The sequence below is a fragment of the Pinus tabuliformis genome, chromosome 1_1 (assembly GCF_031772625.1).
Source record: "Pinus tabuliformis cultivar Carrire ecotype Pingquan chromosome 1_1, CPIR1, whole genome shotgun sequence".
NCBI classification, from domain to species: Eukaryota; Viridiplantae; Streptophyta; class Pinopsida; order Pinales; family Pinaceae; genus Pinus; species Pinus tabuliformis.
The window spans coordinates 641,549,362-641,569,348 of NC_142297.1; the positions used below are offsets into that span (position 1 = coordinate 641,549,362).

At 38.1% G+C, this 19,987-nt stretch overlaps 1 protein-coding gene across 13 annotated transcripts; it reads left to right on the forward strand.

The window, feature by feature from the left end:
* Nucleotides 1–742: 742 nt before the first annotated feature.
* LOC149214973 (ABC transporter G family member 34-like) lies at nt 743–18,837 on the forward strand. 13 transcript variants are annotated; one of them, XR_016250964.1, is made up of 6 exons: nt 744–3,793; nt 3,928–4,094; nt 16,988–17,163; nt 17,466–17,634; nt 17,924–18,086; nt 18,208–18,837. XR_016250964.1 is itself a non-coding variant. In XM_089392468.1 (6 exons), the coding sequence occupies exons 2-6, from the start codon at nt 4,083–4,085 to the stop codon at nt 18,181–18,183; spliced, it is 474 nt and encodes a 157-aa protein (XP_089248594.1). In that variant the 5' UTR covers nt 744–3,793; nt 3,928–4,082; the 3' UTR covers nt 18,184–18,837. The 13 variants fall into 13 exon arrangements, 9 of the variants coding, with proteins under 9 accessions (XP_089248598.1, XP_089248599.1, XP_089248594.1 ...); XM_089392468.1 differs by having other exon boundaries at nt 17,924–17,973; nt 18,117–18,837; XM_089392470.1 differs by having other exon boundaries at nt 18,054–18,086.
* The last annotated feature ends 1,150 nt before the right edge of the window (nt 18,838–19,987 follow it).

The following is a 19,987-nucleotide window of genomic DNA, read 5'->3' on the forward strand; positions in this document are numbered from 1 at the left end:
GTATTCTACTATGCATTTCTAAAATATTTTAAAGTTTAAATTTCTATCATCCACCTAAAAATTATTGATAATTAAATTAAACTTTTAAAAATCTTATTCTAAATTACTTAATTTCTATTTAAATTTAATTAATAATATTTATACCAATCATAATTTTAAATTTTAGATTAAAAAAATAATAATCATTCATTCATCATTCTTTAAACCATAAGAAAGTCTATCCTATTTATTAAACCCATCTTATCCTTCAATCCATTGGTATCCTTCAACCTATAAGATAAACCCAATTAATTTAAACCATAAGAAAGTCTATCCTATTTATTAAACCCATCTTATCCTTTAATCCATTGGTATCCTCAACCTATAAGATAAACCCAATTAATTTTATCAAATAATATTTGTTGAATTAAAGATTCTCAACCTATAAGATAAACCCAATTAATTTTATCAAATAATATTTGTTGAATTAAAGTTTCTTGATCCATATCAATTTTTGAGAAATATCTTCAAGGATAATCACATCAAATATACTATCTTGACAAATATAGTCTTATGTGATTTACGCCAAAATATTTTCCTCATAACACATCAAATATCTTCGGCCATAATATTTGTTGTATTTATTTATTTATTTATTTTAAATTTAATTAATAATATTTTCCCATTTATAATTTTAAAATTTTATGAAATTATATATGGAAAACTAAATTCCAACATCTTTAGCATCATTTACAGTAACACTTTATCGTTTAGCCTACTGCCTTTTGGACAATCCTACCGCCACAGAATGGAGAATGCAATTTTATCCACAACTGCAATTTGAAGAGGTTTTGGGCCTGTCTGACGAGATCGTCAAGCGTCTAAATAGAACAATGGACCTCTTGAGACATTGAAGATCTGTGAACGGCTAGATGCGGAATTGAGGTACAATTTTTACAAACACTGTAAACGTGATCTTTCTTTTCATTCTCATGTTTGTCAGATCAGATCAGTGGCGCTTTTTGAAATGGAGTGAATGATTTATAGCAGTTACAAAATGTTTACAGCGTGATCTATAAGCAAGCTTTTCAGAGTGCTGTGAGGTGTAAGTCTTTCCCCTTTTTCTGAATATTTGGTTGTGTTTTGGCAGTGGATGGTTATTTGAGGCAACCAAGTTTGTCGATCCTTTCTCCAGCGTATAGAATGGATGATGGGTCGGGTTGGCAACATGGGTACCCGATCCTGGGTCGGTTCTAAGAGAGAATAGGCCAGATCCATCCATGTCATCTATCTTTTTTAGCATATTTGTTTTAGGTAGGGTGTTTGGCAGCTGCCGTGCTTGTTATTGTTTCCTTTTCCTCTCATGGGCAGCATGAACACGGGTTGGGTTGGCAATATGGCCACCAGCTGATGTTGATGGGTTGGCTCAGAATGAGAAGAAGCTAGATCCGTCCACATCCTCTGTATTAGTATTTTTGTTTTAGCCAGGGTGAGGGGACTAGAGTGCTTTGCGAATGTTGTGCTATCTTTGGGATCCTAGGTTCTGTGATTAAAGATGCTCAAGCCCAAGTGAAGATGCTGCTTACAGACCCTGACTGAGTTCGTTTAAATGGTGTAATGGCATGGTGGCATTGGGAAAGCATCTTTGTTCAAAATGGTCTGCAACAACTTTAAGGGCAGTAATGTCTTCTATGATGCTATTTGAGTTACATTTTTTCAAGATTATAAAAAATTTGATTGGTGTTGTGGGGGACACGAAATTCTTTGTGGTATTGGTCGAGTTGTGGAATCAAGGTCGTATTCCCTTCTTGGAGGAAAGATCTGATAAGGAGAAATCCATTGAAATACAGCCCCTCTCTGGACACGAAGCGTGGACGTTGTTTGCAAGAATAGCTTTCAAAGTGGGCCATGCTCCTATGCAGTTGGAAGACTCTGTTGCGGACGAGTGTAAAGGTTTTCCTTTGGCAATAAACGCAGCAGCCGCAACAATGAAGGGCAAAAGCTGTGTAGATGAATGGGAGATTTCTTTATCCTTGATGAAACCCTCAGAGCCATCTTTTCCACAAACTCGTGCTCCCATTGATCAAGAGTTGTATGAACGATTAAAATGGAGTTATGATGCTCTGCCCCATTTAAACGTCGAGATTTGCTTCTTCCCTTCTGCTATGCTTATGGGAGACGCAGATTTGATGTGGACGAATTAGTACAAATATAGATTGCCCAAGGGCTTGTCATGAGCAAAAAGGGAACCCATTTAATGGGCATGGCCATTGGGCATAACTATGGAAAACTTCAGGTAAATTATCGTTTGTTTCAGAATTTAAAAAATAAGGGGACTTGGGAAGACAATAGGACATGCCAGCGAAGAGCTTATGATAATGTTCTTCGCGATATGGCAATTTATGTTTGAGTTCCTTACATAATGATGCCTCTGAATCAACGGTTTGCCAGAAGAGATATGCCATCTTTCTAGATTTCAATTATTTAAAGTTTTCATTTTCTTGACATCTAGAATCATTCCCATTTAAGATTAGAGAGCTTAAAAATCTCAAGTATCTTAATTTAAACGGATGCTTGAACTTATGGATGATTCCACATGAAATCTCCAAACTAAGCTCTCTGTATTCAATAGTCAACTCCTGGATTAAGTGCGGAAACAGAAGTGCCTGCAAACATTTGGTGTTTGAAGGATCTCACAAATATGACACATCTGTTTGTCATATATTAAACCAGGATAATGGTTTCTCGTTTCAGTTCGTTTGAAACCCTCGGGTAGCCAGGCATATGATTACAATTCTGAGCATCCATGGAGGAGGCGTTCGTGGGATCATTCCACCAATGATCCTCGAGTTCCTCGAGAGAGAGCTTCACCCCATTTATTTGAGGTCGCCTTAATTCAGGGTTTTTTCGTTTCGTTTCGTTTGAAACCCTCAGGTCGCCAGGCATATGATTACAATTCTGAGCATCGACGGAGGAGGAAACCCTCAGGTCGCCAGGCATATGATTACAATTCTGAGCATCGACGGAGGAGGAAACCCTCAGGTCGCCAGGAATATGATTACAATTCTGAGCATCGACGGAGGAGGCGTTCGTGGGATCATTCCAGCAACGATCCTCGAGTTCCTCGAGAGAAAGCTGCAAAAACTTCATGGCAAAGATAAGAGAATCGCTGATTTCTTCGATATCATCGTTGGCACTAGCACCGGAGGGTTGATGACTGTTATGTTAGCAGCTTCAGATGATGGCAGAGAACCGCGCCCACTGTTTACTACAAAAGAGATTACAAAGTTTTATTTCGATAACTGCCCTCTTATATTAAACCAGGATAAAGTCAAGAATCAAAGAAAGCATAATGGGTAATTGGCTGGAGATAAGACACTTATGGTTGAAGTACAAAGTGCCTGCAAATGTTTGGAGGGTCTCACAAATATGACACATCTGTTTGTCAAATATTAAACCAGGATAAAGTCAGGAATTAAAGAAAGCATAATGGGGAATTGGCTGGAGATAAGGTACTTATGGTTGAAGTAAAAGGAAAATTTATATGGGTTAATGAAGGATCTTCCCTAGGATATGGAGGACATGAAGAAGCTACCCAGGTTCAGTATGGCTAGTTACCATGGGTATCAAAGAATGGACTGTGGAATGATACTGCCCAAACTCTGTTCATGTCTTGAACATACATCATTGACCTTCGAAAAGATTTCCGACAGCCTTGGAGAAGCTACCCAATTTGAGTCACGGGAAACACTATTTTGCGAAGAGAATAACATGAAACTGCGCCTCCAACAATTATTCAGAAAACTGGGGAACTGTAAGTAACTGTAATTCTTATCCTTAAACTTTCATCATTTTCTGTTATAAATGTGATGGTGGTTATATGAATGTATAAGATTTTTAACATGTATGACCTTTTCTTATAAATTTTGGTTAACAATTGTTGTACAGGAAACCAAGGTGGCGCTAATGGAGATGAGGAAGAGGAGCCACATCCTTCGAAAGAAGATCCTTGTGGCAATCGAGCTTAGCAGCAATGCCCTGCCTTGCGGGAAAACCTGAGAATTTCTCATTAGGTCCTTCTCAAGAGATATTCAATATTTGTCATGCTAGTATTAGTAAGTTTGCCTTATGGGAGGTGCATAACACAAAAATTTTGTACATTAGGAAAATTTCTTTCAACTTGGAATATTGTTTGAACTTCATTCTATGGGGATAATGCATTGTTCACTGCCAAAGAATCTGAATTTGCATGATTGAAATGCGTAGCTTGGATGATGCTACATGCACATGGTTACAGAAGAAAACTAGTCTATGTGTTGCTTCTCTGTCAAACACGGATGTTAGATCTGATATAACTGTCACTATTCATAATTTGACATATGACTTGTCTGCATGGTCTGTCAGCATATATCCATTGGAAGAATGTGGCATTCAATACTGCAAAGGTGAGTGGGTTTTCCTTGGTTGCATGAAGGTTGATTGAATTGGCATTGAACTGTTACCCACTAGCAGTGTTCTTAATCATCATTTTGTGTATTGCATAATCATCTTACATTTCTGAAAAGTTCTACTTTTGTATGGGGTAATTTTGCTGGGCTATGAAAGTGGTTATTATTAGGGGTCTGAGTGGTCAGGTGTTAAGATTTAGAAAGCGTGTGGTTGTGTATTGGTAGATAAAATTAGGACACCAAGCATAAGTTATCAAGCAAACACAAATAGGGTTTTAATACTTGGATAGCGCGTGCTTATCACACTAAGCAACATTGTGTGCTTTTCTTAACTGTTTACAACCAAGTGATAAGAAAGTTGAGGTAAACTTTCTCGCTGATTCATCATTGCATCACCTTTTATTGAGTACTTGCCACACTCCCTTTGCTGGTTTTCTTGCCATTTGTTGTTGGTTGATTATTGTTCTACTAATACCGTTGTCAATCTAGGAGTGTAGCAGCAGTGAGTTTCTGTATTTCCCTATTTTTTCTGATTGTCATAACATGAATTACAGAGCAAACATGAAATACTCTGATTGTGTTGAGTAAAAAATGAATAGGAATCAGTTCTGTAGTCCGCTGTGTTAAGTTTAGATTCATTGTGTATACACTATATAGTCAGCTAATTTAATGTATATATGAAGTACTGTTCCATTAACTTATATAGTTATTTGTGAAGGGCAGTTGTTACTCTGTTCAGCAGTTGTCAGGTCTAAGGTGACTCCACTGTAAAATTATTTCAATGATTTGCTTCAGTACAACATGGCATCACATATTTAAGGAATTTTAATTTTAATGACTCACTGAACATATTAAACCATAGAACCAGAATTGATGATAATGGCAATGGTGTGCTAGTGGTTTCATGGAAACTATATTAAATATGAATGTATGGTCTTTGATAAATGGACTGCATAGTTTGTCTGGGCGGTCTTGTGTCTCTATTCAAGGTGGTACTTAGAGGTGGAAGAATTTAGTTTGCATATGAGATTGAAGTCCCTGATAGGCCATAACTAGAAACAGTCATACACAATGCCAACAATGGTTCCATCATGGCTGTAGTGGGGTCTAAATTATCTTGTGGCTTTGTACCCTTTTCTGGGTAACATTTTAACAGCATCGCTATCTAGTTGGTTACGTTTTTGCTTAGAGTAATCCTGTTGACCTGGGATACTTTCTAAATTATCCTCCTCATAAGGATCCAACAAAGTCACTCTATGAAGGGTTGAATGGTGAATTCCATAGCCCACCTCTGTCTGCCCTGAAGAGAGGGCTTGCCCTTCTCATTCAAATTTTATAGTACCATAGATCAAAGGGTACACTGTTCTATAGCGCGCAGCTAGTAATTCAGTACTTAGTTTTTATCGTAGTGAGATGAGAGAGTATACGTAAAAAAAGTGTGTGGGAAGTACCTCTGAGTCTCACACTGATCATCTAATACTGGGTTGATGTCATTGATTCACCGTTTTCCATAGATGTGGCATGTAACATGAGATAAAAGCGTGCGGAAAGTGGCATTGGGTCTCACTTTTAATGTCCAATATATGGTTTACTGATTAACTGTACGTGTATGACTGATGTGGCCAGATCTGACTGCCAAGGCTGAGTAAGGAAGCATTGATGTGATTGGAAGTTATGTATTCTGGAATGGGCATGAACCAAAAGAAGGCACTTTATGTTTCTTTTCATTACTATCGTACAATTAATAAATATCAATTCTCAAATCCCATCTTCAAAATAGTCTTTATGGTCGTTTTTTTCTGTAAGTGTCATGTTCGGTAGCTTGTGCCTTTTTTGATTGGCTAGTAACATAACGAAGGCTTTTTATTCATGTCATTGTGCTGAGAATTGCTTCAATTTAGTTAAGCTTGTCCATATTGCTCAACGAGCAGGGCTCTATGCCATGATTGGTTTATTTATTGTGGCCGAATGGATTTTTGGGTTTGGTTTTTTTCCATGTTGCAAGGCATTTACCCCTCCTCTCCTTCCCGAAAAAGGTTTTTTATTCATGTTATTGTGTTGAGGATCGTTGCAATTTAGTCGAGCTTCTTGAGATTGCTCAACAAGCAGGGCTCTCTGTCATTATAAGGATTGTTTTATTTAGTGTGGCTGAATGGATTTTTGTTTATTTTTATTTTTTTTCCTATGTTGCAAGGGTATATGCCCCCCACCTCCCGCAAAAAAACCCATGTAAGTTGTGTCTTTGCGTTCCGGGGATTTTTGGACCCTCAAGAAACATCCTCAATCTGTTGGGGACTTCATCGAGGACTTGCTGGCAGTCCACTTGTACATTCTTCACCCTTGTGAGACAGAAGGTGTAGGTTTGAATGCACATGTACAAGATCCCCAATTTTGTACAATCCCAATTTGTTGTGCTTCACAGAATGAATGAAACTATATGTGCTCCAATTCCGTTTCATTGATGAAGAGCTTGCCACTTGTGATAGCATACGAGTGGCAAGACATTGCAAATAAACACCATTTGCCCCATGACAAGCCTTCCATTTAACTAGGTTCATTGTCCTCATCCAACACTGATATGTTTGCAAAATCTTCTAATCTAGGAGCAAAACAAGCAAATTCCTCCCTTGCACTAATTTGTAAGGAAGTTAGAAACAACCTTTGAAAATATTTCTTCACTCCATTGGCCACCTCCTTGTCCCTATATTGGGCCTTCCTCTTCCCATTGCTTCGAGCAATGAAATTTTTATCATAAAATTTTGGATTTAGAGCATGTGCCAAAGTGTGCAATGGAGTTTTAAAAGCCATTCCATTGTAACAATGGACCTCAAAGGCTCCACACAATTAAAATCAACAAAAGGAAGAGTGAAAGCCTCTTGTGTAATAATTTACACATTGTTTTCAACCATGGTATCAATGCCATCATAAACCTCTTCCAAGAGAGGTTTGCCTATGTCTACATCTAGGAGAAGATCAAATACAAGTAATGTGAACTTGAGCAAGAAATCAATCTTACTCCACCAATCTTCATCAATCAACACACTTTGCACCATACTTCCCCTCTTTGAATACACGTCTCTCAACTCAGCCGAAGTTACACCCACACCATACACATTAGTGCATGTTTGACTTCAACAATGTGGTGCAACATGATGAAGTTTTAGGCATATTTTGTCTCAGTAACTTTGAGAAACTCTATTTTGGAGTATTCTTGATATATTGATCGAGATTAGTGGTAGTTGGAGATGAATTTTATAATCTCCATAGCTTGCTTCATGACTTCTTTAATCCATTTTGTTTTACCTCAATCTCTTCTAAAATCGTATGTATATTATGGTCAATGCAATGAGTTCAATATATATGATGCAATGAGTTCAATATATATGATTGTGTCTACTCTCAACAATCAAACTTGCAACTCCAACAACTCATTCCAAGTAGAAAGCAATGTTTAAGCAATCAATTCCCAACTTGGTTGTATCAATCTTCATTACATGAATTTTCTAACTTTGTGCATACAAGTAATCCCAATATAGCAGATGGACAAGATGAGTCATATCATAACTCATCTATTTTACCGAGTACTGAGTAACATTTCAATGCCATCATTTTGAATTGGGTCACTAGTGATTCACTTGTTGGACGTTTAATGCCTCCAACCAATCTTGCTTGATCAATCTTCATCAATCAATACCCTCTACACCATACTTCCCCTCTATGAATTTGTCTGTCTCAACTTAGTGCAAGTTGCACTAACCCACATGCTCATTTATGCATGTTTGATTTCAACAAGGTGGTGCAACATGAAGTTTGAGACATGTCTTGTCTCTACAACTTTGACCAACTCCAATTTGTAGTATTCTCAATATATTGCTTGTGATTGGTGATGAATTTTATAATCTACCTAACATGTTCTATGACTTCTTAATCCATTTTGTTTTCGCCTCAATCTCTTCTAAAATCATATTTAGATTTGGGACGATGCAAGGAATCCAAAATATATGAATGTATCTACTTTTATAATCAAGCTTGCAGGTCCAACAACTCTTGCCAAGTAGAAAATAATGTTTAAGCAATCAATTTCCCCTTTAGTTGTATCAATCTTCATTACATGAATTATCTAACTTTATACATACAAATCTCCCAATATAGTAGATGGATGTGATGAGCCATAACTCACCTCTTTTACCAAGTACTGAGAAACATTTATATGTCAACATTTTGAATTGGATCACTAGTTGTTCACTTGTTGGATATTTGATGCCCCCAAATCCAAGTTAATGTTTCATGTTGAAGACATTAGATCTTAGGATAGTATTATGATTAATAAATCTTGAAATGTAAGGCATTTGCAAGGCACACGACCACAATCAATTGATGTTAAAAACAAAGTCATATTCTAATATTGAAGATACATAATTTTTCATCAAATAAAACTACGAGGAAATGACATCAATAATATCAACATGAATCTTCGACAATTGTGCACACACACTAACTAAAATGGAAAATGAATACTACCAACATGTCTCCATGAGCTTGATGAGGTATGAGCTTGTACAACCACATCACACATAGGCTAGTTGTTAGTTGCATTTCGATTGCAAAGACTTTGTAGAAATTGACAGTGAATAAAAGGTCTTATCAGTGAATAATAATTAAACAAGTAAACAAATATATGAACATGTAGTAGACTCTAGAAAGACAAGTAGAATATTTGAATGAGCTTCTCTTGGTTTCAAGAATAATTTGTTTTCTAGTGAACATTGCCAACCACGTGTAAGTGCTTATTTGATCCTTACCCACCTCGCATGACTTTCAGTTCCTTGTACTGAATCTATTTATCGGAAAATAATTGAAAGTGAGAAAATGTGATTCATGTATAGAAAGAATGTGTATGCAAAGATGTGGCCTTTTACGTATAAAACATATAAGATTAATGTATAAGAATGTAGCAAAATAAAAATTAAGTAGCAAGTTTATATTAATAATTTTATCCATCATACTCGTGAACATTGCTAGGGCATTAATACTCGAGGATACCTTATTTAGATTTGAAGGTTGTCTTTCACATCAATTTGTTGGTTTTAACCCTATACAATTAATTGATGCAAATATATTCTTAGTAAAAACAAAAAAAGATGCAATGGCACACGTACATTAACACATAAATATTGTTGTGGAAACCCAAAATCAGGAAACTAGAAATATTTTTCAGTATATTATCTCTCTTTACAATGTTACAATACAATATGTATAGGTCATGGCAGCAATAAATCGTCAATCCATTAACCCTAGATTATAATACAATTGTAGTTCCTTAATCAAAATTACAAAACCATGGGTTGAACCACCATGCACCACAAAATTGTTAAAAATGAAAATTGCCAAAAACAAACATAAAAAACTGCCCATTTCTTTTGGGCTTTGCGACCCCACCCTGCACACAGTGTAATGAATCACACATTTAGGTAATTATGCAAAGAATATAATACATATCCAACATTATCTAATTTCTTGTTTTCTTTGCATGCAGGGCGATGTGAGAGCACATGATCAACAATCCAAAACAATAATGTCCATTATTTCTCTACGCAAAGAGATTTTCTCACATATTTTGTTAATGAATTTGTGACATTCTTCAAAGTGTTCACCACTACCAATAGCACCTTCTTGTTTTCAATCATATCTCTCACAAAGTGATATTGAACATTGACAGGCTTTGTCTTAGAACTATAAACTTTGTCTTAGTTATAACAACTGAAGCCTCATGGAATAAATCCAATGCTCCCGTGATCTAATTGCAGTCATCTCCTACCGGTCATATAGCCACTCATGGGGAGCACTATCCCATCGCAACATGTCTGGGGGAAGTAAAATGCTTGCTGCCAAATGGAAGCTCAATGGAAGATTTGGGTGACCTTCCCTTGTGGGAACCCACGCTTCCTAGTGGGTGACCCAACTGCTCAACCCTGCAACTCTCGAGTCCCATAATAATCTTGAAGGGAGGTCATCATGTGGCCATTGCACCAATTTAGGCATTCTTTTGACTCCTTTGTGCTCTTGCAAATCCATCCACTCATGTAATCCTCTTTGACAACCCCAAATAAGGACGACTCCATAGCGTTGAAGACTATCCTTCCAGGCATCCCATCAAAGCCATCATCTACCAATCCTTGTCTAGACCTTGGATGGAACAATAGTAGGGAAGGCCCTCCTCAGCTCGTAGTGATAATCCTGATAATCCCCGACTTGGCCTCCTGGGGAAGATGCCATCATGTCACTATCATCTCAATGATCCTCCTGGAGAAAGGTGGTATACTGCCCCAATGAATTCCTGGAACCCAAAGCTAGTTTGAAATCCCATCACTTCCCATTCATGTCGTCTTCCGCGATGTAGTATCGATGTCCATTGGGAACCCCATGTGCCATACACCTAATCCTTGAATGCGACCAATAACTGGATATATGATACCAACAACTGACTTAGTGTATGTGGATATGTCTTGCTTCAACCAATCATCACCACTAAGTTTTCCATCTGCATCCTTGGTAATGTGCCAATATAGTGTTTTAAGCCCAAGTTCCCACAAGGAAATTGCCTCAACTGTACACAATATCCATTGCTCATGTAATATCCTGACAAGCCCTACTGAAGTAGAGGCACATGTCTTCCGCATAATCAACTCCCAAAGTGTGGGTTCTGTTATCACAAAATCAGTACTAAGGGCTGCAACCAAGTAAGATTTTATGTAACTCTTTCAACCGGACTTTAGACTAGGAATTAGCCTTCCTAGTCAGAGAGGGCTCTCTCACAGACTTTTGATAGAAATCAATCACAACAACAGAGGGCTAACTCTTCACACACTTATGAAAATAAAGCTGGTTGGACACACATCAAATTTGGTTTTCATTGGGCTATGGAGTCTCACACATTTAGTAAACAAAAGCTCAGTCATTTCATAGAAGTCAAGGCTCTTTGCATCAGATGTTCAAACATATTTCACATAAACCACAGCTTGCCAAACATACAGGAAGTCAGAGCACTAAAAATGAATTCTGAGTGATTATGTTATAACAAGGCTGTAAAAGAACATTAAGGAAATAAAACACCATCACATTTGAACAATATAATCCATTGAGAATCTTGAGAAGAAACAACAACTGTTTTCCTATTACTGTAATAAGTCTTTTACATTGGCCCAAATAAAACTCTGTTTTTGTATAAAATCTCCAACCCAACTATGAATACTACCAGCTGTTAGAGCTTTAAACCATTTTCTGACTTCCCCAATGAAAGTCTGAGCAAACAATCTGAGTTTTACATCTTCATCATCCACTTCATACCTATCAATAAAATCATTGAACCTATCCACATGTTCCTCTGCTGTAATGTCTTCATCCCCTCCCCATGTTGGAATTCTAGCAGCATATTTGTTAGGGAGATCATGCAGAACAACAGGAAGAGCTAGAGGAGCATACCTAGCAGGGACAGCCATAATAAAAGGAGGAACAATGACAATAGGTATTGTATGACCAGAAGGACCAGAACTAGTATGAGATGTTGTGTGAGGGCTATTTGGACTGGCAGAGGCAGAAGACAAGGTATGAGTACGAAAAGGACTATTAGGGCTTTGTAAACCACTAACAAAATAACTCCAATTTGGGAGAGGTAAACCAATCTTTGAGTTAAGCAAAATTTCAAAAGGGTCAAGCTCCTTGAGCTGCTTCAAATCCTCTTTTTCTAATAATAACTCAGAAGAAACAATTTCCCAAAACTCCTCTTTATCTTTTTGTGATACTAAAGAAGAAGTATCAATTCCTCTCTTTTGTAGATCCAAAATAATACCAATTAATTCTTCTTCATTCTCAGACCTTAATATAACCTCTTGAACTTTATCATCAACAAGTTTATCCTCAGGACTTCTAGAAAACTCAGGAAATAATGACTTTGAAATACTTGAAGTACCTGGTATATCAGAGAATCTTTGTTTACTCCTTGAGATGATATTAGGATTCTCCACAGGACTTGGTGCGTCTGCCGGGAGTCTGATGATTACTTATTCTCGAAGTTTGAAGATTGAATTTCTGAAGGTAGCAGGAGTTCAAGTCAATTTCGAGGCTGCATTCTACCTTGGTGACTCCATTGATCTTTAAAGTGTAAAGGTGGCTTCGAGAGGAAGGTATACAAGGAGTAATCCAGACCCAAACCCACCTAGTCCTGTGGAGAATCCTAATATCATCTCAAGGAGTAAACAAAGATTCTCTGATATACCAGGTACTTCAAGTATTTCAAAGTCATTATTTCCTGAGTTTTCTAGAAGTCCTGAGGATAAACTTGTTGATGATAAAGTTCAAGAGGTTATATTAAGGTCTGAGAATGAAGAAGAATTAATTGGTATTATTTTGGATCTACAAAAGAGAGGAATTGATACTTCTTCTTTAGTATCACAAAAAGATAAAGAGGAGTTTTGGGAAATTGTTTCTTCTGAGTTATTATTAGAAAAAGAGGATTTGAAGCAGCTCAAGGAGCTTGACCCTTTTGAAATTTTGCTTAACTCAAAGATTGGTTTACCTCTCCCAAATTGGAGTTCTTTTGTTAGTGGTTTACAAAGCCCTAATAGTCCTTTTCATACTCATACCTTGTCTTCTGCCTCTGCCAGTCCAAATAGCCCTCACACAACATCTCATACTAGTTCTGGTCCTTCTGGTCATACAATACCTATTGTCACTGTTCCTCCTTTTATTATGGCTGTCCCTGCTAGGTATGCTCCTCTAGCTCTTCCTGCTGTTCTGCATGATCTCCCTAACAAATATGCTGCTAGAATTCCAACATGGGGAGGGGATGAAGACATTACAGCAGAGGAACATGTGGATAGGTTCAATGATTTTATTGATAGGTATGAAGTGGATGATGAAGATGTAAAACTCAGATTGTTTGCTCAGACTTTCATTGGGGAAGTCAGAAAATGGTTTAAAGCTCTAACAACTGGTAGTATTCATAGTTGGGTTGGAGATTTTATACAAAAACAGAGTTTTATTTGGGCCAATGTAAAAGACTTATTACAGTAATAGGAAAACAGCTGTTGTTTCTTCTCAAGATTCTCAATGGATTATATTGTTCAAATGTGATGGTGTTTTATTTCCTTAATGTTCTTTTACAGCCTTGTTATAGCACAATCACTCAGAATTCATATCTTATGCTCTGACTTCCTGTGTGTTTAGCAAGCTGTGGTTTTTGTGAAGTATGTTTGAACATTTAATGCAAAGAGCCTTGACTTCCATGAAATGACTGTGCTTTTGTTTACTAAGTGTGCGAGACTCCATAGCCCAATGAAGACTAATTTGATATGTGTCCAACCAGCTTTGTTTTTATAAATTTGTAAAGAGTTAGCCATCTGTTGTTGTGATTGATTTTTATCAAAAGTCTGTGAGAGAGCCCTCTCTGATCAAGGAGGCTAATCCTTGGTCTAAAGTCTGGTTGAAAGAGTTACATGAAATCTTGCTTGGTTGCAGCCCTTAGTACTGATTTTGTGATAACAGGTTCAAAGATGAAAAATATACCACCCTCGCAAAAGATCACCTTATCTCCTAGCCTTCCGCTGCTAACTCACGTGCCGACCCTTGCTCCTCCACCGGGCAATCTCTATCATGCCCCTGATGCGCTGAATCTCATAGAGTCGTCTTAGGCAAATCTCCCAAGTCTTGTTATCCAAAATGTGGGATTCGATCAAACACAACAAGGCTCCCCTCAATTTCCTATGATGCAAACGAGTGAGAGATGCATGGGCTCTGATGTGTATGGTTGAGAACTCACGTGGGCACTCCTAACCAGCCCAGTGATCGATCTGCTCTCCAAATTTGAGTATGTTCGCCTCAATGGCATGCCTGACACTCGCCAAGAAGTCTCCCTGCTAGCATCACTCCTGGTTCTTAGTGCAACCCCACATGATAGTACATATAACCATGTTTCCTCGTGCCCCATTTCATATGATTGCACCTTGTTGTGCATCTCTGTGCACCACTAAACCCCACTACATGTTTTCACATCGCCCCAAATCAGTCGACATCCCTCCTGCATCGATGTGTCTGTCACACTATAAGGAAATGCACTGTGATGTGAACCACTCCTCCTACCACCCAGTGCGGTCTTGCACATCACTACACACCACCGCACACCCCTGTGCTCCTCTACATATCGTTGTGCACCACTGCATGCCCGTATACCTCCCTGGATGCCATGGTCTAAAAATGAATCAATAAGTATAAGCTCGCAAGTTGTCAGTCTCATCGTATCCACTCTCTTATTTCCATACCATCATATGAGTGGACCTCCCCTCTTGATCCTCCATAAGAGATCTGATAGGTGAATCTCCCTATGTGCCTGTGGTAGTGTCACTAGGGCGTTGCTCCTCGGTGATCCCTATGCCCCATATATCCATGGGGAATCCTCCTCTCCATACAAGGAACTATCTAGTGGTCTGCTAATGCCACCTCCTCTTACAACCTCCAACCAAGGTACATTGATCATCCAACGACCCCACGCATGACCAACATGCCAAGACAACTCACAGTCTTCATTCTCCCATGTCAACCCGACCTATCACTGGTGTTGTCTAGAACTCTGATAGAAATATGAATATGGGGGTGAGTCCAATCAACGGACCCACCTTCCTGCTAATACCATGATTGACCCAATCCATGAAGTGATGGAAGGTCCCACCTGGATCCTAACGATGATCCAACCCTCGAGCCCCTCCAGAAAACCATGGCCCCTGCTAAACTATGCTCCCAACCATGGATGTATCCAGAGATCTTGCCAGCTCCACCAGGTACCAACTCAATACCTTTCACCATCCAACTCCAAGGGCAGGATCGAATGCACATGTACCTGTATGTGCAACAACCTCAACATCTGAATGCTCTACCCTGCAGAACTCATGTCGCCTCATCCCACTTTCTTGGTCCACACGTGAGATATGACTGGGAAACTCTGCCTCTCTCTCTCCAACATGCAAAGGTAACCCAATAATGTTGTAAGCCCCGTCTATGTATGCCTGAAGAGAGCTACCGTTTGAACATATTGCTACTCCATTGGCTGCTTGTGCATCTGTATGCTCTCCATCAATCGCTAGCTCCCAGGATGGTTGCTCATCCTCCATCACGGGCTCAACATGGGCCACTCGCTGAATCTCCAAAAATGGTCCATCATGCACACTATGCTCCACTATGTGTTTCTCATGTTGAATCATCACTGGTAGCTCACCTTGCAAATCTCCTCCTCGATCTTCTTCACTCATTTAAGCCATATGTTGCTCGCCACACCCTTCCATCAAACATGGATGCATATCTGGGCTGCTTTCAACATCTGCGTATGATGACTCATGCTCCTCAGAGGCATCCTCATGAGGACCCATGGACTCAACTATAAAAGAAGAATCCTCATCAGAAGGGTAAGAAGGAATCTCCTCCTAATCATGCAAGTTGGAGTGTTCCTCATGTGACTCTTGTTCAACCATGGCCCCCTCAACCTTCTTCTTAATCAGCTGACTTGAGTCCCTTTCCTTTTCTTGTTTTTCTATAATTTTTGTTGTCTCATCTGCTTCTATGTCCTCTTTAACTTCACATTTGTGGTTTGGTGTCCATGCTTCCTGACATGTAAAACATATATGCTCTCTTCTCAATTGGTTTCCGCTCATTCTTGGGTGTTATGGAGTCTGCTTTCACTTTGGCTCCTCATCATTCTTTCATCTGAACCCTTTAAAAATTCTCCTCATCAGATTTCTTCTGACGAGAGGTTCAACACAAAGTGTTGCAAACTGCCTCAATGACTCTTCCTGAGCTAATAAATTTGCCACCAACAGAAAAAATATATTGCAATATGCTAGATCCAATGTTTAGAAACTCTCAGGTTCCCAATCGATCTATAGATCGACAAGCATGATCTTTGATCCTCCACACGCTACAAAGGTCACACTACAAGTCTTCTATAGGTCACAAGTATTCTAACTTAGTTGTGATTTTTTGAGCTTGTTTATTTTGTTCACTGTCAGATATAATAGGATACTTGGTGTATGTTTGTCACAACGATGTTACTCCAGTACAATTGGACTAGAGTTTCAGTCTTTGGAATTTTGGCCCAATAATCACATCTTTGACATTACTATGATTTAGACCCACAACTAGCCAAAATCATAGCTCTAATACCACTGTAATATTCCTAATAGGAAACAAACAGTGAATAACAGAGAAACATGCTCATGACAACACCCAAAATATTGCACCGACACATAAATATCAAATACACTTATACTGGTGCGAAAATTGGGTCTTTTATTAAATATTGAGTTGAACGAGTATAATAAAATCAAAGGAAGAGGAACTTGGGCTTGCTACAACAAGCGAAGACAAACCTAAGTTGTGAAAACTCTGCCCAACAATTCACTACGCCCACCCATAGACTGCAATTTTTTTAAACCTTTTTTGACTGGTGTTGTTCTGCTTTCAGATGGAATCGAGCTCTTATTAAAGACCTAAGCATCCCTGATCCCAGCTTGCAGGATTTGAATTTTCCAACACAGTATGCACAATCCTTCAAAGTTCAGTGCCTAGCATGCCTTTGGAAGCAACATTGGTCATATTGGAGGAATCCAGACTGTAATGTTTTGCAGTTTTTCTTCACTACAGTGGTTGTCATACTATTTGGAACCATCTTTTGGGACCTTGGAACAAAGAGGTTGGACACTCTCTTGACAGGCATAATAGACTTATTTGCAAAACTGGTCCGGCCTCAATTTGACATTTTGTTTTCTTTATCATTGATTAGTTTATTGTCTATTACATATTTGAGTCAACAGAGTCACTTCGCATATTTAGAAATCAGTCTGACGTATGTCTTCCAAGTGAACTTGTAGTCTTTATTTCTTCCCTTGAAAACTATTTTGTGTTCTCTGTAAGCAGAGTAAATTGTGTTTCTCTTAACATTTTTTGCTTCAACTGCTCAATGTTGTCTAAGTATTCTTCAGTGTCCTTTTACAGAGGAAAACAGCAAGATCTAATGAATATTATGGGATCGATGTACTGTGTTGTACTTTTTCTGGGTGTTAGCAATTCATTGAGTGTCCAGCCAATTGAGGTTGAGCGAACTGTCTTTTACAGAGAAAAAGCTGTTGGAATGTATTCAGCACTTCCTTATGCCCCTGGACAGGTAATCTAAATGTGAATAGCTAGTCAATTATAGTTTTGTTATGAAGATCAATTTCATCGAATGACCATCCTTGTTATCTGTACCGGTGGCAATTGAGGTGCCCTATGTTTTGATACAGTCCGTAGTCTATGCCATCTTGGTCTATTCTGTGATTTCATTCAAGTGGACAACTCCCAAGTTCTTATAGTTCCTCTTCGTTATGTTCTTCACTTTCTATACTATACATATTATGGAATGATGACAGTAGCCTTGACTCCAAGTTACCATATTGCTGCAATTGTTTCATCAGCCTTTTATTCTGCATGGAATCTCTTCTGTGGTTTCATTATACCTTGACCTGTAAGGCCATATTCTCAACTCTTGATCCCTTCATCAATTTTTTCTTCCAGCAATGACTTGAATTGCAATGTTGACTGCAGTTGGCAATCCCCCTATTGAGTGATCCTAACAAGGTAAATTCTCTGGTTGATTTTTGAAAACAGAAAATACATGTATGGTGGAGATGGTACTACTGGGCAACTCCTGTTTCTTGGACACACTATGGTCTGATTGCTTCACAATTGGGTGATGTAGAAACCGAGATGGAGACAGCAGATGGGAAACTGAAGGTGGGCATGGTTTTGTGCACAATCATATAGGCTCTACAATCTCTGCCTTAGGTTTTCAATCATGCTGCTATGATCCTCAAGTCCGACCACAAGGGAAATCAAGTTATTTGTGGCTTCAAAAAGGTAGGCTGCAGGAAAAAACTACTTAGTTGGAGCAGACTGCAAGTGGATTGACTTATAATGATGTGACTTACAATGTGCTTATAAGTGGGAAATTGGATAAAGTCAAGCAGTTGATGCAAGAAATGAAGAATACAAGCTTGAGTGTTTTAGATTTCACTTACAATCCTTTGATGAATGGACATAGCAAGAAAGGAAACATTATTGAAGCTTTTTGCTTCAAGAATGAGATTGCAGAAAAGGGTAATTTTCCTACTATCTCAACATATAATATGTTAATTCATGGGTTGTGCAAAATGGGCAAGGCGAAGAAATCATAGGATCAGTTTGATGAAATGTGGAATAGGGGTCTAATCCCAGATGTTATTTCATGCAATATAATGATTTATGGATACTGCAAGGATGGAAATATGATCAAGGCTCTGAAGTTGCGCAATGACATGTTCGCTGGAAGTCTTGTGCCCATTGCAGTAAATTAGAATATGCTCAATGATGGGTAGTATGGAAAGAAAAAACATGGAAGAAGCTCATAAGATCATGATTGAAAATATTAGTACTATTTATGCTCCAACTGCTATCAAATTGTTGCTAAGTTATTTGCATGGTGAAAAGTGGAAGAACATATGCTTGGACAAGAAGTTTCTTTTAGTAGAGTTTCTGACTGTACCATTAATGTAAATGCTCAAGACGGTTGCTTGGAAAACTTTGTAGAACGTGTATATAATTCTTCTAATCCCATATGGAGAATGGATGAAGAAGATTCAAAACTTTTGGAGGCTCCTAATGTAGAGGTTGGAACAGAGGCTAGACACTTTGAACTGTCTTGTAATATCCAAAATGAAGTTAGTAATATTCAATGCACACTGGAAGATGATTTAATATAGGGTTGATCTTTTTCAGATGACAATGAATGAGGAAAGCTTCTAGAGAAAATCTATGGTCTGTTTTAGACTTTAATAAGGCACAAATTCATTACATACAGCCAGCTCTCTAAATTAGTTCAGTATGCAATTGATGAGATTCAAAGTCTTCTACTAGAATCACCAGTGGATTATGTAATAAACAATCACCTATATGCATTTGATTCTTACACTCTTATGAACCTCGGAATGTGATAAAATATGTGAACTTGTACATTCTTGTGGACTAGACAAATAATTAGCTCATCAAAAATGACACAAAAGATTCTTCGGAAATGGAAATCCAGGAAAACCTTATTCTTAATGATAATTTCACAAGCCTTGTTTTGGATGAGACATTATTGAGAGATAAAAAAGACTAAATAAATTCATAAAACAAAAGCAACGCTGTAATTTTCTCACCACTGAAGCTTCACCCTAAATGAATGGCAAAACAAAATGTCACAGGTCAATTTACAGCTCGTCTCTATTTTTGACACTTTATCTTATGAATGACAACCATAGGGATGGATGCAACACACAGAAGAAACGTCACAAGATGGCATGGAAGATAATATAACGCTTGAGAAATAGTTCTACTTATTGCAAAGCGTTTATGAAAAGAAAATGTGAGAATTATGAGGAGCTTTTAAATATTGAAGAGAGTTTTTTCCTTGAAGAACTAAAGAGGTTTCATCCATGCTATCTAAAGGATCAACCGACAAT